Source organism: Bufo bufo, chromosome 2 (genome assembly GCF_905171765.1).
Source record: "Bufo bufo chromosome 2, aBufBuf1.1, whole genome shotgun sequence".
In the NCBI taxonomy this organism is placed as follows: Eukaryota; Metazoa; Chordata; class Amphibia; order Anura; family Bufonidae; genus Bufo; species Bufo bufo.
Genome location: NC_053390.1, coordinates 474,891,077 through 474,912,012, shown reverse-complemented (window position 1 = coordinate 474,912,012; position 20,936 = coordinate 474,891,077). Strand labels below are relative to the sequence as shown.

Genomic DNA, 20,936 nt, shown 5'->3' with positions numbered 1-20,936 from the left:
CTGTTTTGACAAAGAGTCTGACAAAGTTAAACGCATAAATTACTGTACTTGGTTGTTGACTATAATTGCTGACAGACATTTGGACCCATTGATGTACTTCATGACGGATGAAGCTTGATTTCATTTATCAGGTCACATAAATTCCCAGAATACGAGTTACTGGTCGGCTGAAAATCCCCATTGGACTCGCGAAACGCCACTTCATTACCAGGAAATTGGCACTTGGTGTGCAGTGTCAGGAACACGAATAGTGGGCCCAATATTCTTCAAATCAACTGCGAATACCGCAATTTATCTGGACATTTTTGAACAGTTTTAGAACCAACTAACACCAGAAGAAAAATGTCTTGCTTTTTTCAAAAAGATGGGGCAATAAGCCACACCTCACGGAACTCGGTGACATGGGTTTATCAACTGTTTTACGGAGGAGCAAGCTAGAGCAAGGGGATATGGCCACCACACTCCCCAGACTTGTCCACATGCAAAAAGTGTCCACTAACAATCCACATCCTCTGGATGAGGAAAACATCACAAACACTATCTTCATTTATTCATCTTGTCATACTCTATGTGTATGTGTGTGTGTGTGTGTGTGTGTGTGTGTATATATATATATGTATGTATGTGTGTATATATATATATATATATATATATATAATTATATATAGTGTGAAACTCGAAAAATTAGAATATCGTGCAAAAGTCCATTTATTTCAGTAATGCAAATTAAAAGGAATTGCATTAATGCAGCTTAAAATTAGAAATTTGTGAAAAGGTTCAATATTCCAGGCCCAAAGTGTCACACTCTAGTCGGCTAATTAATCCATACCCCCTGAGCAAAGGGTACCTCAAAATTGTGACTTTGGGGTTTCATAAACTGTAAGCCATAATCATCCAAATTATAGCAAATAAAGGCTTGAAATATCTCGCTTTGCATGTAATGAGTATCTCATATGTTAGGTTCACCTTTTAAGTTGCATTACTGAAATAAATGAACTTTGCACGATATTCAAATTTTTCGAGTTTCACCTGTGTATATATAATAGTGGGGATTCGCTCTGGTAGGCAGGGTGGGCAGACGCATAACAGAGGCACCAAAAACGGTTATTAACACAAGCAGGTTTAACAGCTCAGCAAACTACTTCACCTTAGTTGAAAGTCCTGGTCTTCATTCGCACCATTCTGCAGCTCTTGCATAAAGAGTCCCAGTCCGGGCGTGTGTTCACACTTTGCAAACAGGTCCACACCAAAGTTTAACTCCTTAAGGACACAGCCTTATTTCACCTTAAGGACCAGGCCATTTTTTGCAAATCTGACCAGTGTCCCTTTAAGTGGTAACTTTAAAACGCTTTGACTTATCCAGGCCATTCTGAGTTTTTTCGTCACATATTGTACTTCATGACATTGGTAAAATGAAGTAAAAAAAAACATTTTTATTTATAAAAAAAATTCAACTTTGCCAAAAATTTTCTCTACTTCTAGAATACATATTAATACCTACAAAAATAGTTATTACTTTACATTCCCCATATGTCTACTTCATGTTAGGATCATTTTGGGAATGACATTTTATTTTTGGGGGACGTTACAAGGCTTAGAAGTTTAGAAGTAAATCTTGAAATTTCTCCAACCATAAACCAACTTTTTAAGGACCAGTTCAGGTCTGAAGTCACTTTGTGAGGCTTACATAATAGAAACCACCCAAAAATGACACCATTCTAGAAACTACACCCCTCAAGGTATTCAAAACTGATTTTACAATCCACAAGAATTAATGGAAAATAGAGATACAATTACAAAATTTTACTTTTTTGGCAGATTTTCCATTTTAATATTTTTTTTTCCAGTTGCAAAGCAAAGGTTAACAGCCAAACAAAACTCAATATTTATGGCCCTGATTCTGTAGTTTACAGAAACACCCCATATGTGGTCGTAAACTGCTGTACGGGAACACGGCAGGGCGCAGAAGGAAAGGAATGCCATACGGTTTTTGGAAGGCAGATTTTGCTGGACTGTTTTTTTGACTCCAAACTCCAAAAAAGTGACCCCATTTTAGAAACTACGGGATAGGGTGGAAGTTTTGTTGGTACTAGTTTAGGGTACATATGATTTTTGGTTGCTCTATATTACACTTTTTGTGAGGCAAGGTAACAAGAAACAGCTGTTTTGGCACCTTTTTTTTTTTTTTTTTACAACATTCATCTGACAGGTTAGATCATGTGGTATTTTTATAGAGCAGCTTGTCAGACGCAGCGATACCCAATATGTATACAATTTTTTTTATTAATGTAAGTTTTACACAATGATTTCATTTTTGAAACAAAAAAAATCATGTTTTAGTGTCTCCATAGTCTGAGAGCTATAGTTTTTTCAGTTTTTGGGCGATTATCTTAGGTAGGGTCTCATTTTTTGCGGGATGAGATGACTGTTTGGCACTATTTTGGGGTGCATATGACTTTTTGATCGCTTGCTATTACACTTTTTGTGATGCAAGATGACAAAAAATTGCTTTTTTTTTATTCTTTTACGGTGTTCACCTGTGAGGGGTTAGGTCATGTGATATTTTTTTTAGAGCCGGACGATACGGACCCGGCGATACCTAATGTATACTTTTTTTTTATTTATGTAAGTTTTACACAATAACAGCTTTTTTAAGGTAGGGGCTCATTTTTTGCGGCATGAGGTGACTGTTAGACTGGTACTATTTTGGTGGGCGGACGCCTTTTTGATCCATTGCTTTTTGTGATGTAAGATAAAAAAATGGTTTATTTAGCTTTTTTTTTTTTTTTTTACGGTGTTCATCTGAGGGGTTAGGTCATGTGATATGTTTATAGAGCCGGTCGATACGGACGCGGCCATACCTAATATGTATACTTTTTTTTCCCCGTATTTTTACAACTTTTTTTTTACTTTATTTGGGGAAAATGACGTTTTTGTTTATTTTTACTTGAAACTTTTAATTTTCTGGGGGGGAAAACGTTATTTTTTAAACTTTATTTTTGTCACTTTCTTTTTGTCCCACTTTGGGGGTCTAATCCTTTACAATGCATTCCAATACTTCTGTATTGGAATGCATTGGCTGTATGAGTAATACAGTGAGTATTACTCATAGAGCTTCCGGCCTGTGAGATCCAGGGGGCTGGATCTCACAGGCTCGTCACCGGAAGGCAGCGCCGATGCCTAAGGAAGGCATCGCGCTGCCTTCCATGGCATCGGGTCCCCCCTACAGCCCCATGGGGACACGATGGCGCCGCCGTCTGCAATATGAAAAGCCGCAAACCGCAGGTCTGAATTGACCTGCGGTTTGCTGTGATCGCCGACACGGGGGGGGGGGGGGGGGGTCACGGGACGCTCCCGCACATTTAGCCAAGGTGCCTGCTCAATGATTTGAGCAGGCACCTTGTTCCGATCACCACCCGCCGCACGGCGGTGATCGGAAATACACAGGGCGTACAGATACGCCCTGTGTCCTTAAGTACCAGGACGCCCTTTGTCCGAAAGAGGTTAAGTCAAAAATTTAGTCGTCCTATTATCTTCCCCAAACAGGTCACAAACCTTCATCCAGGCACAAGCCTCATACCTTAACACAGACAGCTCTAACCCACACTCTAGCTGCCTTTTTAATGAGAGTTGGGTGTCCACAAAGCCTGGAGACCGGCAAGTGAAATCCGGCCCATGCTTGACCTCACCTTGCTGCAATCAGTCTCTGCAGCATATGCTGGCAGGAAAATACCTCCCATCTACTAACAGACCTTTCGAGTCCTGGTAGTATAATACATTTTAATATACTACTCACAAAAAGTTAGGGATATTTGGCTTTCGGGTTATATCTTGAAAGTAGGGCATTTAAGTAGAAGCATGCAATGGTGATTTTCTCAGCTCAGACAATTTATTGAAACAGATTAATTGTGTGGAGGCACATTATTATAGGCGTGGCATGGAAATATAGATTCACTGGATAGGTACAGTGTGTGTATTATGTAAAAATATAAACAGCAGCACAAGACCAATAAAATTTGGGTGCAAATCCTCAAAACCGCGGGCTCAGCAGTCAGTATCCAAAAACGAGGCAGCACTCCAAAAATAAAGTGAAGATGGTGGCCCCTTTATTGACACCTCCGCAACGTTTCAACAGCTCAATGCAGTCTTTATCAAGCATGTATATATTATTTATTTCATAAACACTTGTAAATTAAAATTGAAGAATTAAAATTTATATATATTATTGGTGTGCTGCTACTGTTTTTTGTTTGCTGTATCATTGCCGGGTAGCTTGCACCTGCGATTTTGTCTCAGGAGGTGCTGTTCCGTTTTTTTGTATATATGTGTGTGTATATATATATATATATATATATATATATATATATATATATATATATATATATATATATATATATTGCTCAAATGCAACTCCAAGTCAATCACACTTCTGTGAAATCAAACTGTCCACTTAGGAAGCAACACTGAGTGACAGTCAATTTCACATGCTGTTGTGCAAATGGGATAGACAACAGGTGGAAATTATAGGCAATTAGCAAGACACCCCCAATAAAGGAGTGGTTCTGCAGGTGGTGACAACAGACCACTTCTCAGTTCCTATGCTTCCTGGCTGATGTTTTGGTCACTTTTGAATGCTGGCAGTGCTTTCACTCTAGTGGTAGCATGACACGGAGTCTACAACCCAGACAAGTGGCTCAGGTAGTGCAGCTTATCCAGGATGGCACATCAATGCGAGCTGTGGCAAGAAGGTTTGCTGTGTCTGTCAGCGTAGTGTCCAGAGCATGCAGGCGCTACCAGGAGACAGGCCAGTACATCAGGAGACGTGGAGGAGGCCGTAGGAGGGCAACAACCCAGCAGCAGGACCGCTACCTCCGCCTTTGTGCAAGGAGGAACAGGAGGAGCACTGCCAGAGCCCTGCAAAATGACCTCCAGCAGGCCACAAATTTTCTTGTGTCTGCTCAAACGGTCAAACAGACTCCATGAGGGTGATATGAGGGCCCGGCGTCCACAGGTGGGGGTTGTGCTTACAGCCCAACACCGTGCAGGACGTTTAGCATTTGCCAGAGAACACCAAGATTGGCAAATTTGCCACTGGCGCCTTGTGCTCTTCACAGATGAAAGCAGGTTCACACTGAGCACATGTGACAGACGTGACAGAGTCTTGAGACGCCGTGGAGAACGTTCTGCTGCCTGCAACATCCTCCAGCATGACCGGTTTGGCATTGGGTCAGTAATGGTGTGGGGTGGCATTTCTTTGGAGTGCCACACAGCCCTCCATGTGCTCGCCAGCGGTAGCCTGACTGCCATTAGGTACCGAGATGAGATCCTCAGACCCCTTGTGAGACCATATGCTGGTGCGGTTGGCCCTGGGTTCCTCCTAATGCAAGACAATGCTAGACCTCATGTGGCTGGAGTGTGTCAGCAGTTCCTGCAAGACGAAGGCATTTATGCTATGGACTGGCCCGCCCGTTCCCCAGACCTGAATCCAATTGAGCACATCTGGGACATCATGTCTCGCTCTATCCACCAACGTCACGTTGCACCACAGACTGTCCAGGAGTTGGCAGATGCTTTAGTCCAGTTCTGGGAGGAGATCCCTCGGGAGACCGTCCGCCACCTCATCAGGAGCATGCACAGGCGTTGTAGGGATGTCCTACAGGCACGTGGAGGCCACACACACTACTGAGCCTCATTTTGACTTGTTTTAAGGACATTACATCAAATTTGGATCAGCCTGTAGTGTGTTTTTCCACTTTAATTTTGAGTGTGACTCCAAATCCAGACCTCCATGGGTTGAAAAATTTGATTTCCATTTTTTTATTTTTGTGTGATTTTGTTGTCAACACATTCAACTATGTAAAGAACAAAGTATTTCAGAAGAATATTTAATTAATTCAGACCTAGGATGTGTTATTTTTGTGTTCCCTTTATTTTTTTGAGCAGTGTGTGTATGTATGTATGTATGTGTGTGTGTGTGTGTGTGTGTGTATGTATATATGTGTGTATATATATATCAATAAAATATTGCTATTCCCTAGCTATCCAATTCATCTCAATACATAATCATGATTTCAGCATCATAATGGTCACAAAGTGTATATACATAATATATCCTAAAGACTGCTAAGGAAATTGATCAATGATTTGATTCCATATGGTTGAGTTAATAAGTATATCTGTTTAAGGGCTCGTTCACATCACCGTCTGGATTTCCGATCTATGTATCCTTTCAGAGGATGAAAAAAGCGCAAATAAATGGATCCGTTGTAAATCCCTTTCACTTCTGTGGAGGTAATAGTGTCAGTTACACTCCGTTTTTGGCTTCACGTAATTTTAGACGGGGGGGGAATAAAAAATCCTACATGCAGGACTTGCTCCCGTCTAAAATAACGGATTTGTGATGGATCCATTTTTGTTTTGCATTAAAGTCAATGAGTAACGGATTGCTTTGTATGTGATCCGTAATGCAGTATGTTTTTCAGTTCCGCTTTTTTTTCTGAGCATGCTCAAATGAAATTTGAAAAAAACAATACAAAAACTGATCCGTTTAAAAACAATGAATTACGGAACATAACAAAAAGCAAACGTATGCTTTGTCAGTTTTTTAAACTGATCCATTTTGTCAGTCCATTAAAAAGACAAAGTATGCTTTCTGTTGGTGTCTATTGGCTTTCCGTTTTTTTTTTTTTTCCGTCATTTTGAACAGATTACAAATATAACGGAAAGCCTAGCGGTGATGTGAACGAAGCCTAACACATTCAGATGTTGGTATATTAGTAGTCACTCATATATTTAGTTCCTTGTATATAATATTTGATTAAAGTGATGTCTTTCTTGCAATGCCTAACATCTCATTGTCTGTATCAATTATGTTTCCATTTGTAAATAGTACTTATTAAAGGGAACCTGTCATCAACTTTATGCTGCCCATACTAACGGCAGCATAAAGTAGAGACAGGTGAGTTGATTTCAGCGGTCTTATCATTTATAAGTTGAAAGTAAGTAGTTGCCGAGAACAAACATCACAATCATTGCAGACTTGGCCTGGAAAAGAGTCACAGCCACCTGAGAAGAGTCATGGTTATTCATGAATTCCTGCTCTCCCTGCCCACCTGCTGATGATTGACAGTCTTCTGCCTAGTTTTCTCCCTTTCTCTCTAGGAGAGAACTGCCAATCATCAGCAGATGGGTGAGAATGAAGGAGATTATGAATAACCATGACTCTTCTCAGGTAGATTTGACTCTTTTCAAGGCCTGGGCTGCAATGATTATAATGCTTGTTCTCAGCAACCACTTACCCTTAGCTCATGAGTGACACACCGCTGAAATCAGCATTTCTGTATCGTCTTGCTGTGGCCGCTTGCCTGCCCCGGTTCACTTCTCTTGGCATCCCACGTGGTCGGGGGTTGTTTCTCGATCCACCGTAGTTCGCACTGCTTTTCTCAATCAGTGAAGAGGTATGGCATGCCTCTATAGCAGGAGTGATGGAGTTTAAATAACGTGAATGGTAGTGGTAAAAAGCCGCACTTATCCTTATATTGAAGATGTTATGATGCCAGAATATCTTTCATCAAACGTGTTTTGGAGCTTAACTCGCTCCTTCAATGGTTATAAGTTACTATCCACTCGATCTGGCTTCTGTAAATACCCTTTCATAAAGGGGTGGTGTTACCTTTGGCTCATGCCTTTTTCTAATATCTGGACCGGAGTGTATTGAAACAAAAGCCTACAACAGTGGTGGGTATACCCTCACAAAAAATGTCAATGTCTCAATAACTGGTCATGTGTCCTTGAGCATTAATTACAGCTAAACAAGGACATCTCATGCTGTTCACAATTCGATTTATTGTCTGCTGAGGCATGGCATCCCACTCTTCTTGAAGGGTGGCCCTCAGGTCATTGAGGTTCTGAGGTACAGAATTACGAGCTTTTACATTTCGACTGAGCTGAACCCATAGGTTTTTCAATGGGATTCCGGTCTGGAGAAAGTAAAGACTACTATATTTGAGGTTCCCCAGTCTCCAGCAGCCATTACCTAATGATGCAACCTCGATGAGCTTGTACATTGTCATCCATGAAGCGGAAATTACCAGAGTTTTTTTTTTCGTTTTTTGCATTTTCATTTTTCTAATATGGCATACAATGTAGTGGGAAACGGGGGAAAAAATTCCAAAAGGGGTGGAATTGGACAAAAATGCAATTCCTCCACCGTTTTATGGGTTTTGTTCCATTTGGGGCACAACGGACCTGTGCCCTTCATTCTTTGCGTCAGTAGGATTACGATACCACATATGTATAGGTTTTTATGTCTAAATAGTGTAAAAATAAATTAAAACTTTAAGAATTTTTTTTGTTTTTGTTTTACATCACCATATTCTGACAACCATCATAACTAGTTATATCTACTGAGGTGTAGGGGAGCTCATTTTTTGCGGGACAATCTGTAGTTTTTATTGATACCATTTTTGGAGTGTGTGTGACTCTTTGATCACAATGTATTACTTTCTCGCTGGTATCATTGGGGGACACAGGACCATGGGTATAGCTTGCTGCTGCCACTAGGAGGCGACACTAGGCTGCAGGCTATACCCCCTCTAGCCTGGAGAGAGCATGTCAGTTTTTACCTAAGTGTCGTAGGAGGCAGACCTCCCTGCTTTATGCAGGGCGGCTTTCTTATTCGATTATTTTTTTTATTTTATATTTTTCCTTTTCGGTTGGGAAACAGAGTTGCTCAGCCTCTCCGTTATCCCTGGGAGCAAGACCGGTGAGAAAATCCACCGCTTACCTCCCCACAGAAGAAAAAGGAGGACCAGGGCAGCCTCGCTCCCCTGCTTCCCGCCAGCCAAGGGGTCACCTAGGTTCACCAAAGAAGACCCTCCCGCCATGCCAGACTCCTGCCACGCCGGTGCCAGCAGCTGAGGAGGTGACCCTGCTGGAAAAGCTGACCTGCCGGTCCACTAGGGAGGGTGAAGAGAAGAGGAGGAAGATGGGGTGAGTACACGGGACTAGGTAAGTAGGTTAACCCTCTCCCTGCCTCCCTCCCTCTTTCGACAAGTACCGGCCTCCCTCATCTCTCTCTTCACCCCCACTCCCACTTTTTCTTTGGCAGACGCCGGGCTCCAACTTTTGTGCTCAGGATTTCTGAGGGCATCCCTCCACTACCCCTCACTGCGCATAAGGGGTTAATGGCCACGTCCCACACTGCCGGACACAGCGGGCGGGCGGCCGTCCGCGCTGCTGCGGCCCAGACCTTACGGCCAGCGTTATGCAGGGAGGGGAGTGGAGGAGGCTTCCAGCTCCCCAGCACTAGTATCCACCCCTCTAGGCAGCAGGCGCCGCACACGCCGCTCCGGAAGGGTTAAAGCCCGCACAGGACAACCTTGACCCTGGCTTCACTTTGCCCTACCTCCCTTCGGTTTCCGGTCTCAGCGGCTCCATGCTCCACAACTTTAGCCCCCGGCTTCAAAGCCTACTAGGCCGCAGCCCTCGTATGGTTATGTGAAGAGGGGGGAGGGGGGCATGGTCTGGCACAAATCCTTCCCGCCTGCCCCCCCCCCCCCCCTTCCCCAGTACCTCGCTGAGCCCCGCCCCGGTCCTCCAGGAGGTTAACCCTTCATGACCAGCCACTGCATTGAGGCTGGCACATGATTATACTATCTGCAGTGCAAGGGATTTTATTACTGGGCATTTTAACCCCTCCCTGCCTCTTGACCCCTTGAGGCTGGGCATCCATTTTACAATGAATAAGTAAATATAATGAAAACTAAAGTGCATCCCGGATAGAGGAGGACCTCTGTGTTTCCCCAATCCACCATCATGAGTTGTTTGATTGATGAGCACCAACTGCGCAGGACCCTCCCACTCGCCCTCCGTGGTCGTGTGGTTGATAACCTCCGTCTGCGCCAGTGGAGCATCTCCGGTCATTTCCAATCACCCTCCTGGGTCACTTGGTTGATAGCTCTGCCCGCGCAATCAAATGGTGGACCCCCAGACCTTCCCAATCACCCTCCGGGGTCACTTGGTTGATAAGCACTGCCTGCGCAATCCGAGGGAGGACCACTGAACCTTCCCAATCACCCTCCGGGGTTGCTTGGTTGATAAGCACTGCCTGCAAACTCCAGTGGAGCATCTCCAGACCTTCCCACTCACCCTCCGGGGTCGTTTGGTTGATAAAGCACCGCCTGCTCAGTCCAATGGAGGATCTCCGTACTTTCCCAATCCACCCTCCGGGGTCGTTTGGTTGATAAGACACCACCTACGCAGTTTGGTAAGTGATCCTCTGGAAGTTCCCATTCCACCCCCCGGGTAGTTTGGTCGATAAATCCCACCAGGACAGTCTGCGGCTGCCATGGACAAGACTCTGAGAGTCAAGATTGCACACAAGTGGACCAGAGCAGGATGTATTCCTCCTCGGTCACTCCCACACCCCCAACCTTCCTCCCCAGGGTCACGCTCAGACACACCCTTCCTCCCTGGGAAGGTTCTGTCCGAGGGGGTGGGGGGATCACTGATTCGGGCTCTGTCATTACCCAGCGCAATCTTCCCAGTTTGCGTTCACGGTAGGCAGCAGTATTTGCACTATTTCTGGATACGGTACTTGCCTTAGACATTACCTCCTTCCATAGGTGGACTAAGGGCATTAGCACTGACTTCAGCGCCGGCGGTAGGCGTTCCCCCTTCTGTAGGTGGCGGAATTGCAGTTCCACGGGTACCATACTTACCGTATGCATTAGCCTCTTCCATAGGTGGCGTTAGGGCACAGTGTTCCCGTATGCATTACCCCTCTCTAGATGGAGTAATTGCACTCTCTCCGGGTACTAGACTTGCGATATGCATACCCTTTTCCTTAAGTGGCATAATCTCTCTGCCACTGGATTCAGTTCCTGCAGTATGCTTCACCCCTTTCCTTAGGAGGGGTGCTTACACTTCCTCGAGATACAGTTCTTGCAGTTTGCGTTGTTCCCACTTTTGGGCGGAATTGTTGCACTACCACTGAGGCAGTGCTCGACGTAGGCATTGTCAAACTCCATTGATGGGGTACTTCCAGTACCGTGGAATACGGTTCTGACGGTTGCGCTACCCCCCTTCCTTGAGCGGGATGTTGCACTTCCACTGGTGGTTGTTTCTTTAGTCACATTGACATCTCCATGCTTACTGTTATTTTACCCTTTCGTTAGTGATCGCTAACGGGTGGATGACTAAGCATCTTGAGATGCTGCACCTCCACTGTGCCAGGGCTCTAGATGCTCTAGCTTCTTTTGGTGCCCTGGACTCTTCATCTGGTAACTATGGATACCTACAGTGGATACCGTGGCTATTTTCCCGTTGTGGCCTTTTTTCTTGCCGATACTGGTTTGGGCTTGAATATATCACCCTCTGTCCTCTCAGGGTGTTACCCGGCAACACGTCCGTATCCTAGAGACCACATCTCATTTGGTCATGGTATTTGTCCTCTACAATGTAAAGGGCGTACGCCTTTGCACATAATATTGTGATTCCGCTTCGACGAGTCGAGGGTCGTACTGACTCTGTATTCTCTAGCCCCACTCCTCCTTATCTGGGAAAGTGGTTATGCTGACACTCTGGTTTAAGTTTTACAGTGTTCTCCTCCGCATGTGCACCTTTCACGCTGGCGCTAAGGGTCGTAGCCGTTGCAGTGGGCGTCCCCCCTCAGGTAGGGGTTCTTCCCTGACGCTAGCTTGGCGATTGCTCCTGTTTGGCGCCCTTGTCTGGTGGGGTGTTTTAGGCTAGCTCTACTTACCTGGGGCAGTAGGGTTCCATGACTTATACTGCAAGTCCTCAGACCTTCCCCTCAGCATTGACAGAATATACTGTGACTACAATGATACGAGGGGGTCGTTGCGTTGTCTCGACATACTAGGGTTCTTCCTCCACAGCTCCTTCATTTGGTGGCGGTTTTTTCTAGCGCCGCATTCGGTGGCCTCTGCCGTGTGGCCCCCTCCTCAGCTGGAATATGATGCTAGCCATAGTCTTGGGGTTCCCCTTGTATGGGTTCTTTCTTAGGCGGAGTATGGCACTGCCACTATCATCCCGTGGCTTCTTCTGTATAGTGCCAGTCCCAGATGGGGAATGAGCTTCTCTCCTTCCATCTTTTTCCTTCTCTGGCTCCGGGTTCACGGCCACCCTGCAAGCCTTGGTGGCTCCTACGTTACTACTTTTCCCTCATCTGCATTTGCACGGGGTATTGTTTCCGGTCCCGGCTGGTGGACTGTGACACCTTCACACCCTCCTTCTACAGGTGAATTCTTCCTATTGATCCTGGGTGTGCTACCTGTAGCTACAATTCTCTTTTCCGACATGTGTAATGTCTGTCAGATCAGTCCGATGGTGATCATACCTTTTTTCTGCCCATTCCGTGGGTAGACTATGAGACTCACCGCGTCAGGTGGAGCCGGGGCTCCTGTCATGCGTTACCACCACTGATGGACTTTTCGTTCTGGGAGCCTTCTATTTCTTCTTCCTCCTCGAACCGCTGGTTGCTTGTCTCTCCCCTTTATCTACCTGACCAGTAGTCATGCGTGGCGCTGCTCTGGACTCCCTCATAATTTTTTTCCTATCTGACCAGTGTTCCCTGGTACGGGTGGGGAGTTGGACGTCGTCATCGCACTCTATCCAGCAGGGGTATTTCTCTTATATTGGTCTAGTCGAAATATTTGTCGAGCGGCGTTGCCACGCTGTCAATATATGGTCACTGACGGAGATCCTCGCCGACGGTGGTTCTCGCACCAGATTTACTCTACCTATCTCACATGTATTGGTTCCTTGGCCCGCGGTGGGCCGTGTCTGATTCAGGCGTTTTTTTTCTCTGTGGGGTATCAACCAGCTTTTCAGTCTCCCCACAAGCCACTTTGGCTCTGGGGCATCGGTCTGCCAATTGACCGCTTCTGTGGAGCATTTCTCTTTAGCAGGGGTGTATCCCGTGGCCTGGGTTTTTGGTTCTGCATCTGGGTTAGGGCCAGCTACCTGGTTTCGTCCAGGCGACCGATGGGTCGTTTGGTGGCCTTCAGTGAGGAACATGACCTCTCTCTGTAAATCTTCTTCCCCTCTTTTTATTTCTGGGAAGGTGGCATTCCTGGGGGCAGGTTTTTCCATCCAACGAATTTGGGAGTTGGGAGTGCCTTTTCTTGTACGTACATTTTTTTTCTTGTCAGGTACTTGCATAAGGCAGTGCTCCGCCCATTACCTTCTTTTTTGCTGACTGTAGTCGCTGCCTTCCATGTCGACAGGACATTGTTTGTTTTCCCTTTTTTTTTTCCTTTTCCCTCGCACTCGAGAGTGTGTGCTCTCCATCAGGATGTATTCGAGCTCGGAGGTTTGCTTGTCCATGACTAGCTCTTTCCGCCGTGCAGATTTTTACCTGGTCATTCCTGGAGGTCCTTGGAAGGGCTTGATGGTCTCCAAGGTGTGTTCCAGGTGGATCCTTTGGCGGCTGCTTAGGCATTCCGGTCCCGGGGCAAGGCACTGCCCGGTGGAGTTTGGGACATCTGCCGGGTCTCGCAGGCAGTAGTGCATTAAGCATTCTCGAGGGTGTTACTCCATGGGCGTGGACTTTTTTACCTCCCTGTGGACTGCTTTAGGATGTCCCACGGTCCTGTGTCCCACAATGATACCAGCGAGAAAACGAAATTTTTGTGAAACTCACCTGTAAAATCTTTCTCGCGTAGTTCATTGGGGGACACAGCACCCACCGAGTATTTATTAGTGTTGATAGGGATGTCTGGTTGCCGGTCGGGTGTTTCTCCTTTACTTGGCACATGTTTTCTACTGCTTGAGCACAAACTGACATGCTCTCTCCAGGTTGGAGGGGGTATAGCCTGCAGGGGAGGAGCTAAGTCTTTTTTCAGCCTAGTGTCGCCTCCTAGTGGCCGCAGCAAGCTATACCCACGGTCCTGTGTCCCCCAATGAACTACGCGAGAAAGAGATTTTACAGGTGAGTTTCACAAAAATCTAGTTTTTTGGGGGTAAGAGAAGTGATGAAAAAATTGCAAAGTGGCCATTTTGACCCTTTTTTCCTATTGCGCCATTTGACGTATTGGAAAAATATTTTTATATTTTAATAATACGGGTATTTTTGGTTGCGGTGATACCTATGATGTTTAGATTTTTAATTTTATTTTTTATTCTAGAGAAAGGGGGGTGATTTTAAACTTTTTTATATTTTTAATTTTATTTTATATTTTTAAGGTTTTTTGTTTTTTACTTTTTTGTTATGATTTTGAAGCTCGTATTTAAGCCTACAAAATCAAATTATTTATTTATTTATTATATTTTTAATTCTGAACAATCATGGACTTTGTACATCTGTTTATTGCTCAGAATTGCTAATTTCTTATGTTGGCCTGCCACCTGCTGGGCAAAATAAGAATTGAAGCTTCAATGCTCTTAGTCTATTCAGCGAGACCTAGGGCATTGAATTCAATTACCAGCATCCTCATTTGCCGCAGAAGATGCTGGTAAGAAGGTTTTTCACAGTTTAGATGCCGTGATCTCACTTGATCACAGCATCTAAAGGCTTTAATGACCGACTAAAGGTAATAATGCCGATTGTGGTAATTAGCCATGGGTCTCTGCTGTTTGAAACGGGCGCCATGTTTGCCCATCGCTTCAGCGCCGTACATGGTAGCTGTAGGGGTTAATTATGTTGTTCAAGTAGTATAGACTTGTCACTGTAGAATTCACAAAGTGTAGGGCAGTTCTGTATTGACTAGACACACACTGTAACAGTGATGTCTGGTGACAACAGTGTCTGATGCATAGTGCTCTTAACTGCTCCAACATCGTTGGCACCCTGGGTATCTCTGTTGCAACATGCTGATGACACTATGACACTCTAGGCGTGGCCACTTCAGTCTGAGAACATCCTGCTTGAAGCCTCGTAATGGCAAGGTACTGTTCATCAATTGTTAAGTGACATCTTGGTCTTATGATGTCAAAATGTGAACAGCATGATGATGAGGACTGTTTAAATACCAATTCTAATTGAACCAGGAAATTTATTGGGTGATTCATGGATCAAACACCTGTTGTGAATTTTGCCGTTAAGCTCCTTGTTAGAGAACAGCAAGTTGTGCAAAATGCACTGAAACATTGAACAGTTGGAACCGTGCATTCAAAAGTTTAGAGAAGGTCGCATTAGGTTCGCCTGTAAAGGTTAGAATGCATTTTAGGTTCATCCTCAAATTTCACCCACAACCCAAATATCCCTAACTTTTTGTGAGTAGTGTATATATGTGTGTGTGTGTGTGTGTGTGTGTGTGTGTGTGTGTATATATATAGATAAAACAGTGGGCCCCAAACCCCCTGCAGTCCCCTTGAAATGAACGGAGTGGTCGGTCATGCATGCGCATGGCCTCTCCGTTCATTTCTATGGGAATTCCGGAGATAGCCGAGCGCTATAATCCTTAAATTCCTCTGTGACTCTTTCATATCTATCCATTTTTACACCTGTGAGTCTCACCCAAAAAATATTCTTTCTGTTAATAGATCCGTCGATATAAAGCTAATCGGGCTGTTATGGACAAAGCTTCTGAAGTTTACAGCAGAATCAAAGCTAGTATTCTCGGCTCAAAGCTGGGAAGCCAACAGAAAATAAATGTGGGGGACAACAGTAGTCAACAGTTAGAAACTACTAAGGAACAAGTGGAAGGTAATTAATCCTAAACTACTTATTTGTGTACAGTGAAAGCTAAAGAGGTTTCAGCAGTGTGGCTTACAGACGTACATAAAAAATAAAAAAAAAAGATTTTGCTTGGTAAGGAAGAGGGGCAAATGGCCCAGTCTTCAACTGGTTAAACTACCAGTATTTCCCTCAAACAGTATTAAAACCATACCTTTTGTTAGCTTTTATTGCTATTTCTAACCTCCAGAAAATAAATGTTGAACAATATGCAACAGAGGCCCAAAGTTCCCAGCGTTTAGAGCGCAAGCCCGCCTCTTAAATTGCTGCCAGTACCTCCTTTCAGCCTGCAACATCACTATGTCTCTTCCCCTCACCTGCGACGTCTAATTCTCTTTTGAAATCTCAAACAGACCAGAGATTTTCTTTCTCAATGCGTAATGAGCCCAATTTCCACTTGTCCCACTCACTTCCCCTGAATTCTGTGCCGAATAAAAGGGAAATAGGTGTTCATGAATATTGTGCTCTTTCTCAACACCATATTTCTCAATGTTTTTATACCAGGCACCTGGTAAATGACTAATTTTTGACTATTTATTTCCAGGACGTCCCCCAGTGTGGGAGGTTGTACTTGTAGGTCTTTGTAGGGACAGGAAGCAAGAGAGTTTAAAAGGCCCCTCCCCACCCCTCTCTCCAGTGTTCTTCCTGTCCCTACAGGGAGTTGGCAAGAGAGGCCCTCTTTAGGCCCCTTGCAGATGAGCGTTCCTCCCAGTTCCTCAAGGCCCTGCTAGTACCTCTATGTGAGGTTCCCTAGCATTGCCCAGTATACCTCTTTCCTACATAGCCGCGGTATCTGGAGGCCGATGCCGCTTCCCCTCCGGGGGCTCTGGGCTCGGCAGCGCACACTCCTCCTCGACATCGCAGGCGGGAGCGGTGACGTCACTTCCAGGGGCGGAAGTGCAGGAAGTGATGTTGTGTTGCCAGGATCCAATATGGCAGCGCCCATCGTTTCCATGCTGGAGGCCTGGTGTTGGGCCTTGCATGGGGGGTTGACTCTTCCCTAGGGGATTGAGTCCCCCTGAGGAAGGAGGAGCACAGCGACAGCAGGAGGGGCGGACCCTTAAGGTAAGACCTATATAAAGGAACGAGCAAGCTTGTTTGCTCTTCCAGATGGAGGTCCAATTATCTACTAAGACTAAGGTGGCTGGTGATCCCCTTGCTCAGGGGTATGTAAGTTAATTACCCATAACCTGATCTGTTTGGTTTACTTGTGTGCCTAGTACTAAGGGAGAGTTCCCTCTTGTTTGCTCCTAGGGAGAAAAAGATCCGGAACATAGATCCCAGACGGAACCTAAAAGAAAAACAAGGAAATGTGTTTCCTGTACTAAAAAGCTACAGGAAACCTACAAAAAACAAAAATGATACCGTAGAAAAATCTTGAGTGGCACTACGTGAATGTCATCACAGTCCTATACTGATAGCGTCACAAATGCAAACCAAAGCATATATAGTGAATCATCCGGTGGTGCTCTGCTTTGACAGGCAATATCTTCAAGAATCCAGTGCACAAGAAAAAATAAAATTGCGGCACTCACCTTCAGATGTAAAAAAACATTCGCTCTTGTATGCGCTTCCTCTGGCCTTGGTCTGTATGTGAGTGCAATGCGGGTCTTAATACCACACCTGGTGCTAGACACGCCCACAGGTGATATCAGCACTTCCTATAATGGGAGGTTACTAACGATAAAGACTGAATTGCACCAAATATACCTACAGACCTTTTAACAAAAGACAACGTCAACCTGATATCAAAAAACAACATAACAAATCAATCTACAAAAACACTCCCATATCCAACTTTTCATTAAGTCCCAGAGGTCCCGTCGCTCGGGAACGGAGTATCCACTTTCCTTCTCTCCTCAGTAGTTCCCGCTCTCTGTCGCCCCCTTGTGGTAGTGGTGGAACTACCTCCACTCCTGCAAACCTCAGGACTCTACAATCTCCATCGTGGTCCTCGTTCACATGTTGTACGAGGCGGGGGACCCCTCTGCCAGTATTTTAAAGGTATTTAAATGTTCACCGAACCTCTCAAACATACTGCGCATGGTTTTTCCGATATAGAATCTCCCGCATATACAGGATATTACATACACCACAAACTTAGTTCAACAAGTAATCAATGTGTTCACCCTGTGCCTCAAACCCCCAAAGGACAACATGTCCCAATGAGGGTTAAAGGCTCAGAACGAACAATTTCCACAGCGTCTATTGCCTCCAATGCCACCAATGATAGGGGGGGCGCACACTGGCCACCAATGATATTACAATAGCGGGAGGGGGGGTGGCCGGGGGTAGGCCGCACACTGGCCACCAATGATATTACAATAGCGGGAGGGGGGGTGGCCGGGGGTAGGCCGCACACTGGCCACCAATGATATTACAATAGGGGGGGGGGGGCGCACACTGGCCACCAATGATATTACAATAGAGGGAGGGGGAGGCCGCACACTGGCCACCAATGATATTACAATAGGGGGGGGGGGGGGGGCGCACACTGGCCACCAATGATATTACAAAAGAGGGAGGGGGAGGCCGCACACTGGCCACCAATGATATTCAAACTGGGGAGGGAGGGGGGTCTGCCCCCTGCTGCCTGGCAGCCCCTGATCTCTTATAGGGGGCTATGATATGCACAATTAACCCCTCACGGATGCACACAACGGTCGTGTGCATGAGGCCTAAGGCCCCTTTCACACGAGCGTGATGGATTGGCTCCAGCTGCATTCAGGGTGCGTTCAGTGAAACTCGCACCATTTTACAAGCAAGTTCAGTCAGTTTTGTCTGTGATTGCGTTCAGTTGTTTCCGCGCGGGTGCAATGCGTTTTAATGCGTTTTTCATCATCCGTGAAAAACACATTGCATCCGCACTTGCTTGCGGATGCAATGCGTTTTTCACTGAAGCCCCATTCACTTCTATAGGGCCAGGGCTGTGTGAAAAACGCAGAATATAGAACATGCTGCGTTTTTCTTGCAACGCAGAACTGATGCGTGAAAAAAAAACACTCATGTACACAGACCCATTGAAATGAATGGGTCAGGTATCAGTGCGGGTGCTATTCATTCACGTCATGCATTGCACCAGCGCGGAAAACATTTTCATGTGAAAGTCATTAGTCATTCCTTCAGTTTCTTCTGAAGACCAAAGAAAAAACCATGGAGGTGGAGGAGTTTCAGCAACCTAAAACAACTCAGGACGAGATGTTTGGCGGATTAAGGGCAAAGAAAAGAAGCTGTTTCCTGTTAATTCCAACTTGAGAGAGATGATACTAGAGGAATGGGAAGATGCAGAAAAGAAACTTTCTGTTCCTTGGAAATTCAGAAGTAGTCTCCTATTTCATCTTGATGACATTAAATTATGGGAAGAGGTTCCAAAAATAGATGTCCAGGTAGCTAAAGTTGCAAAAAAGACGACCATCCGATTTGAAGACTCGTCCCAATTGAAAGATCCCATGGACCGAAAATCTGATGATCTCCTAAAAAGGGTCTGGGAATCTTCATCAGCAACAATTAATACTAATATTGCTGCCACGTCTGTAGCCAGAGCAATGGGATTATGGTTCAATCAATTGGAGCTCAAAACATCTAGAGAAGAAATTCTAGAATCTCTACCTGTAAAAATGGCTACAGCTTTCATGGCGGACGCCTCTGCGGAATCTATCCATTTTGTACCGAGAAGTGGAACACTAACAAATACTGCTAGAAGGGCCTTATTGCTGAAGACCTGGACGGGCGACATGGCGTCTATGAACAAGTTGTGTGCAATACCATTCTCCGGTTCGTGTGTATTTGGATCAGTAATGGACACCATTTTAGAAGGAGCTACTGACGAGAAAAAGGGATTTCCGGAAGACAAGCCCAAGAAAAGTCAGCCCTTTCTGAAGACAAACAGACAATCCAATACTTGACGAATAGAGGGAAGGGAAAATCTGGTAGATGGAGCTACCCGAAAGGGGGCAGAGGGAGAGGGTTTCTTCTCAACCCCAATTAACCAAATAATCCTGGTAAACAAGGACACCATCCCTGTGGGGGAAGACTTCGTTTTTTCAGAAAATCCCTGGGTAATCCGAACCATTTGGGATGGTTACAAACTAGAATTCAAGTCTCCTTCACCTCCCCCAGAGATTTCAGATAACCAATCCTCACTCATTACAGATTCAACTTCTACTGGATATTCAGTCTCTTTGCAGGACGAAGGCCATTGTTCCAGTGCCCTCTCATCAACAGTTCAAGGGTCACTATTCCTAATAAAAAAAGCCTGAACAGGTGGATCTCATATAGCAAGTTCAAGATGGAATCTATTCGGTTGGCCACTCCACTCATTGCCCCAGCAGCATTCGTGTGCACAATAGACATGAAGGATGCATATAATCATATCCCCATTCATCCTCATTATCAAAAGTATCTGAGATTTGCCATAAAGGTGAACAGCCACATACGTAATTTCCAGTTTTTAATGTTTGCTATTTGGAATTTTGTCAGCTCTGAGGATTTTTACCAAACTGATGGTAGAAGTGATGGCTCACCTAAGACACTACAAAATAATTATAATCCCATATCTGGACGATTTTTTAAACAGCCCAATCTCATGAGACTTTGAAGGATCATCTTCAGATAACCTTGCAGGTGCTAACAAAATTGGGGTGGATTATCAACTACGACAAATCAGATCTATGGTTGGAAACCAGGAAGATATTCTTGGGTACCCTTCTAGATTCAGTGGAAGAAATGTCTTTTCTGCCTATACCCAAACAAAAGACCTTGTGGATAAAGTTCCAACTCTTCAAGAAGAAGAGAAATTGCACAATCGGAGAGGCAATGAGAATTCTGGGCATTATGACATCCTGCATACCCATGATTCCCTGGGCCCATTTTCATTCAAGACATTACAGAAATTGATCCTATCTCGTTGGGACAAGAGTCAGGAATCCCTAGACAGGATATCCCTTTCCACGGGGGTAAAAAAAAATCCCTAAACTGGTGGCTAGCTCCGAACAACCTACAGAAAGGAATTCCCTGGAAGCTGGATCAAATTGTGACAGTGACCACAGATGCCAGCAAGTTAGGCTGGAGAGCCCTGGTGGAGGATCAATCCCTCAGGGAGAATGGTCACCTCTAGAGAACTATGAATCTTCAAATTTAAAAGAACTAACGGCGGTTCTGAAGACTCTGAAACAGGCCGAAATTATTGTAAAAGTGAAACGCCTAATTATATTCTCAGACAACATCACTACAGTGTGTT

The 20,936-nt window shown here is 45.0% G+C and overlaps 1 protein-coding gene across 4 annotated transcripts in view; it reads left to right on the top strand.

Moving 5' to 3' along the window:
* HDGFL2 (HDGF like 2) overlaps nucleotides 1–20,936 on the top strand; it is a 270,439-nt gene that overhangs the window by 134,440 nt on the left and 115,063 nt on the right. For all 4 annotated transcript variants that reach the window (XM_040417749.1, XM_040417747.1, XM_040417748.1 and 1 more), the window contains one exon: nucleotides 15,505–15,667. In XM_040417749.1, the coding sequence (XP_040273683.1) occupies nucleotides 15,505–15,667 (163 nt within the window). The remainder of the gene's footprint in view (nucleotides 1–15,504; nucleotides 15,668–20,936) is intronic.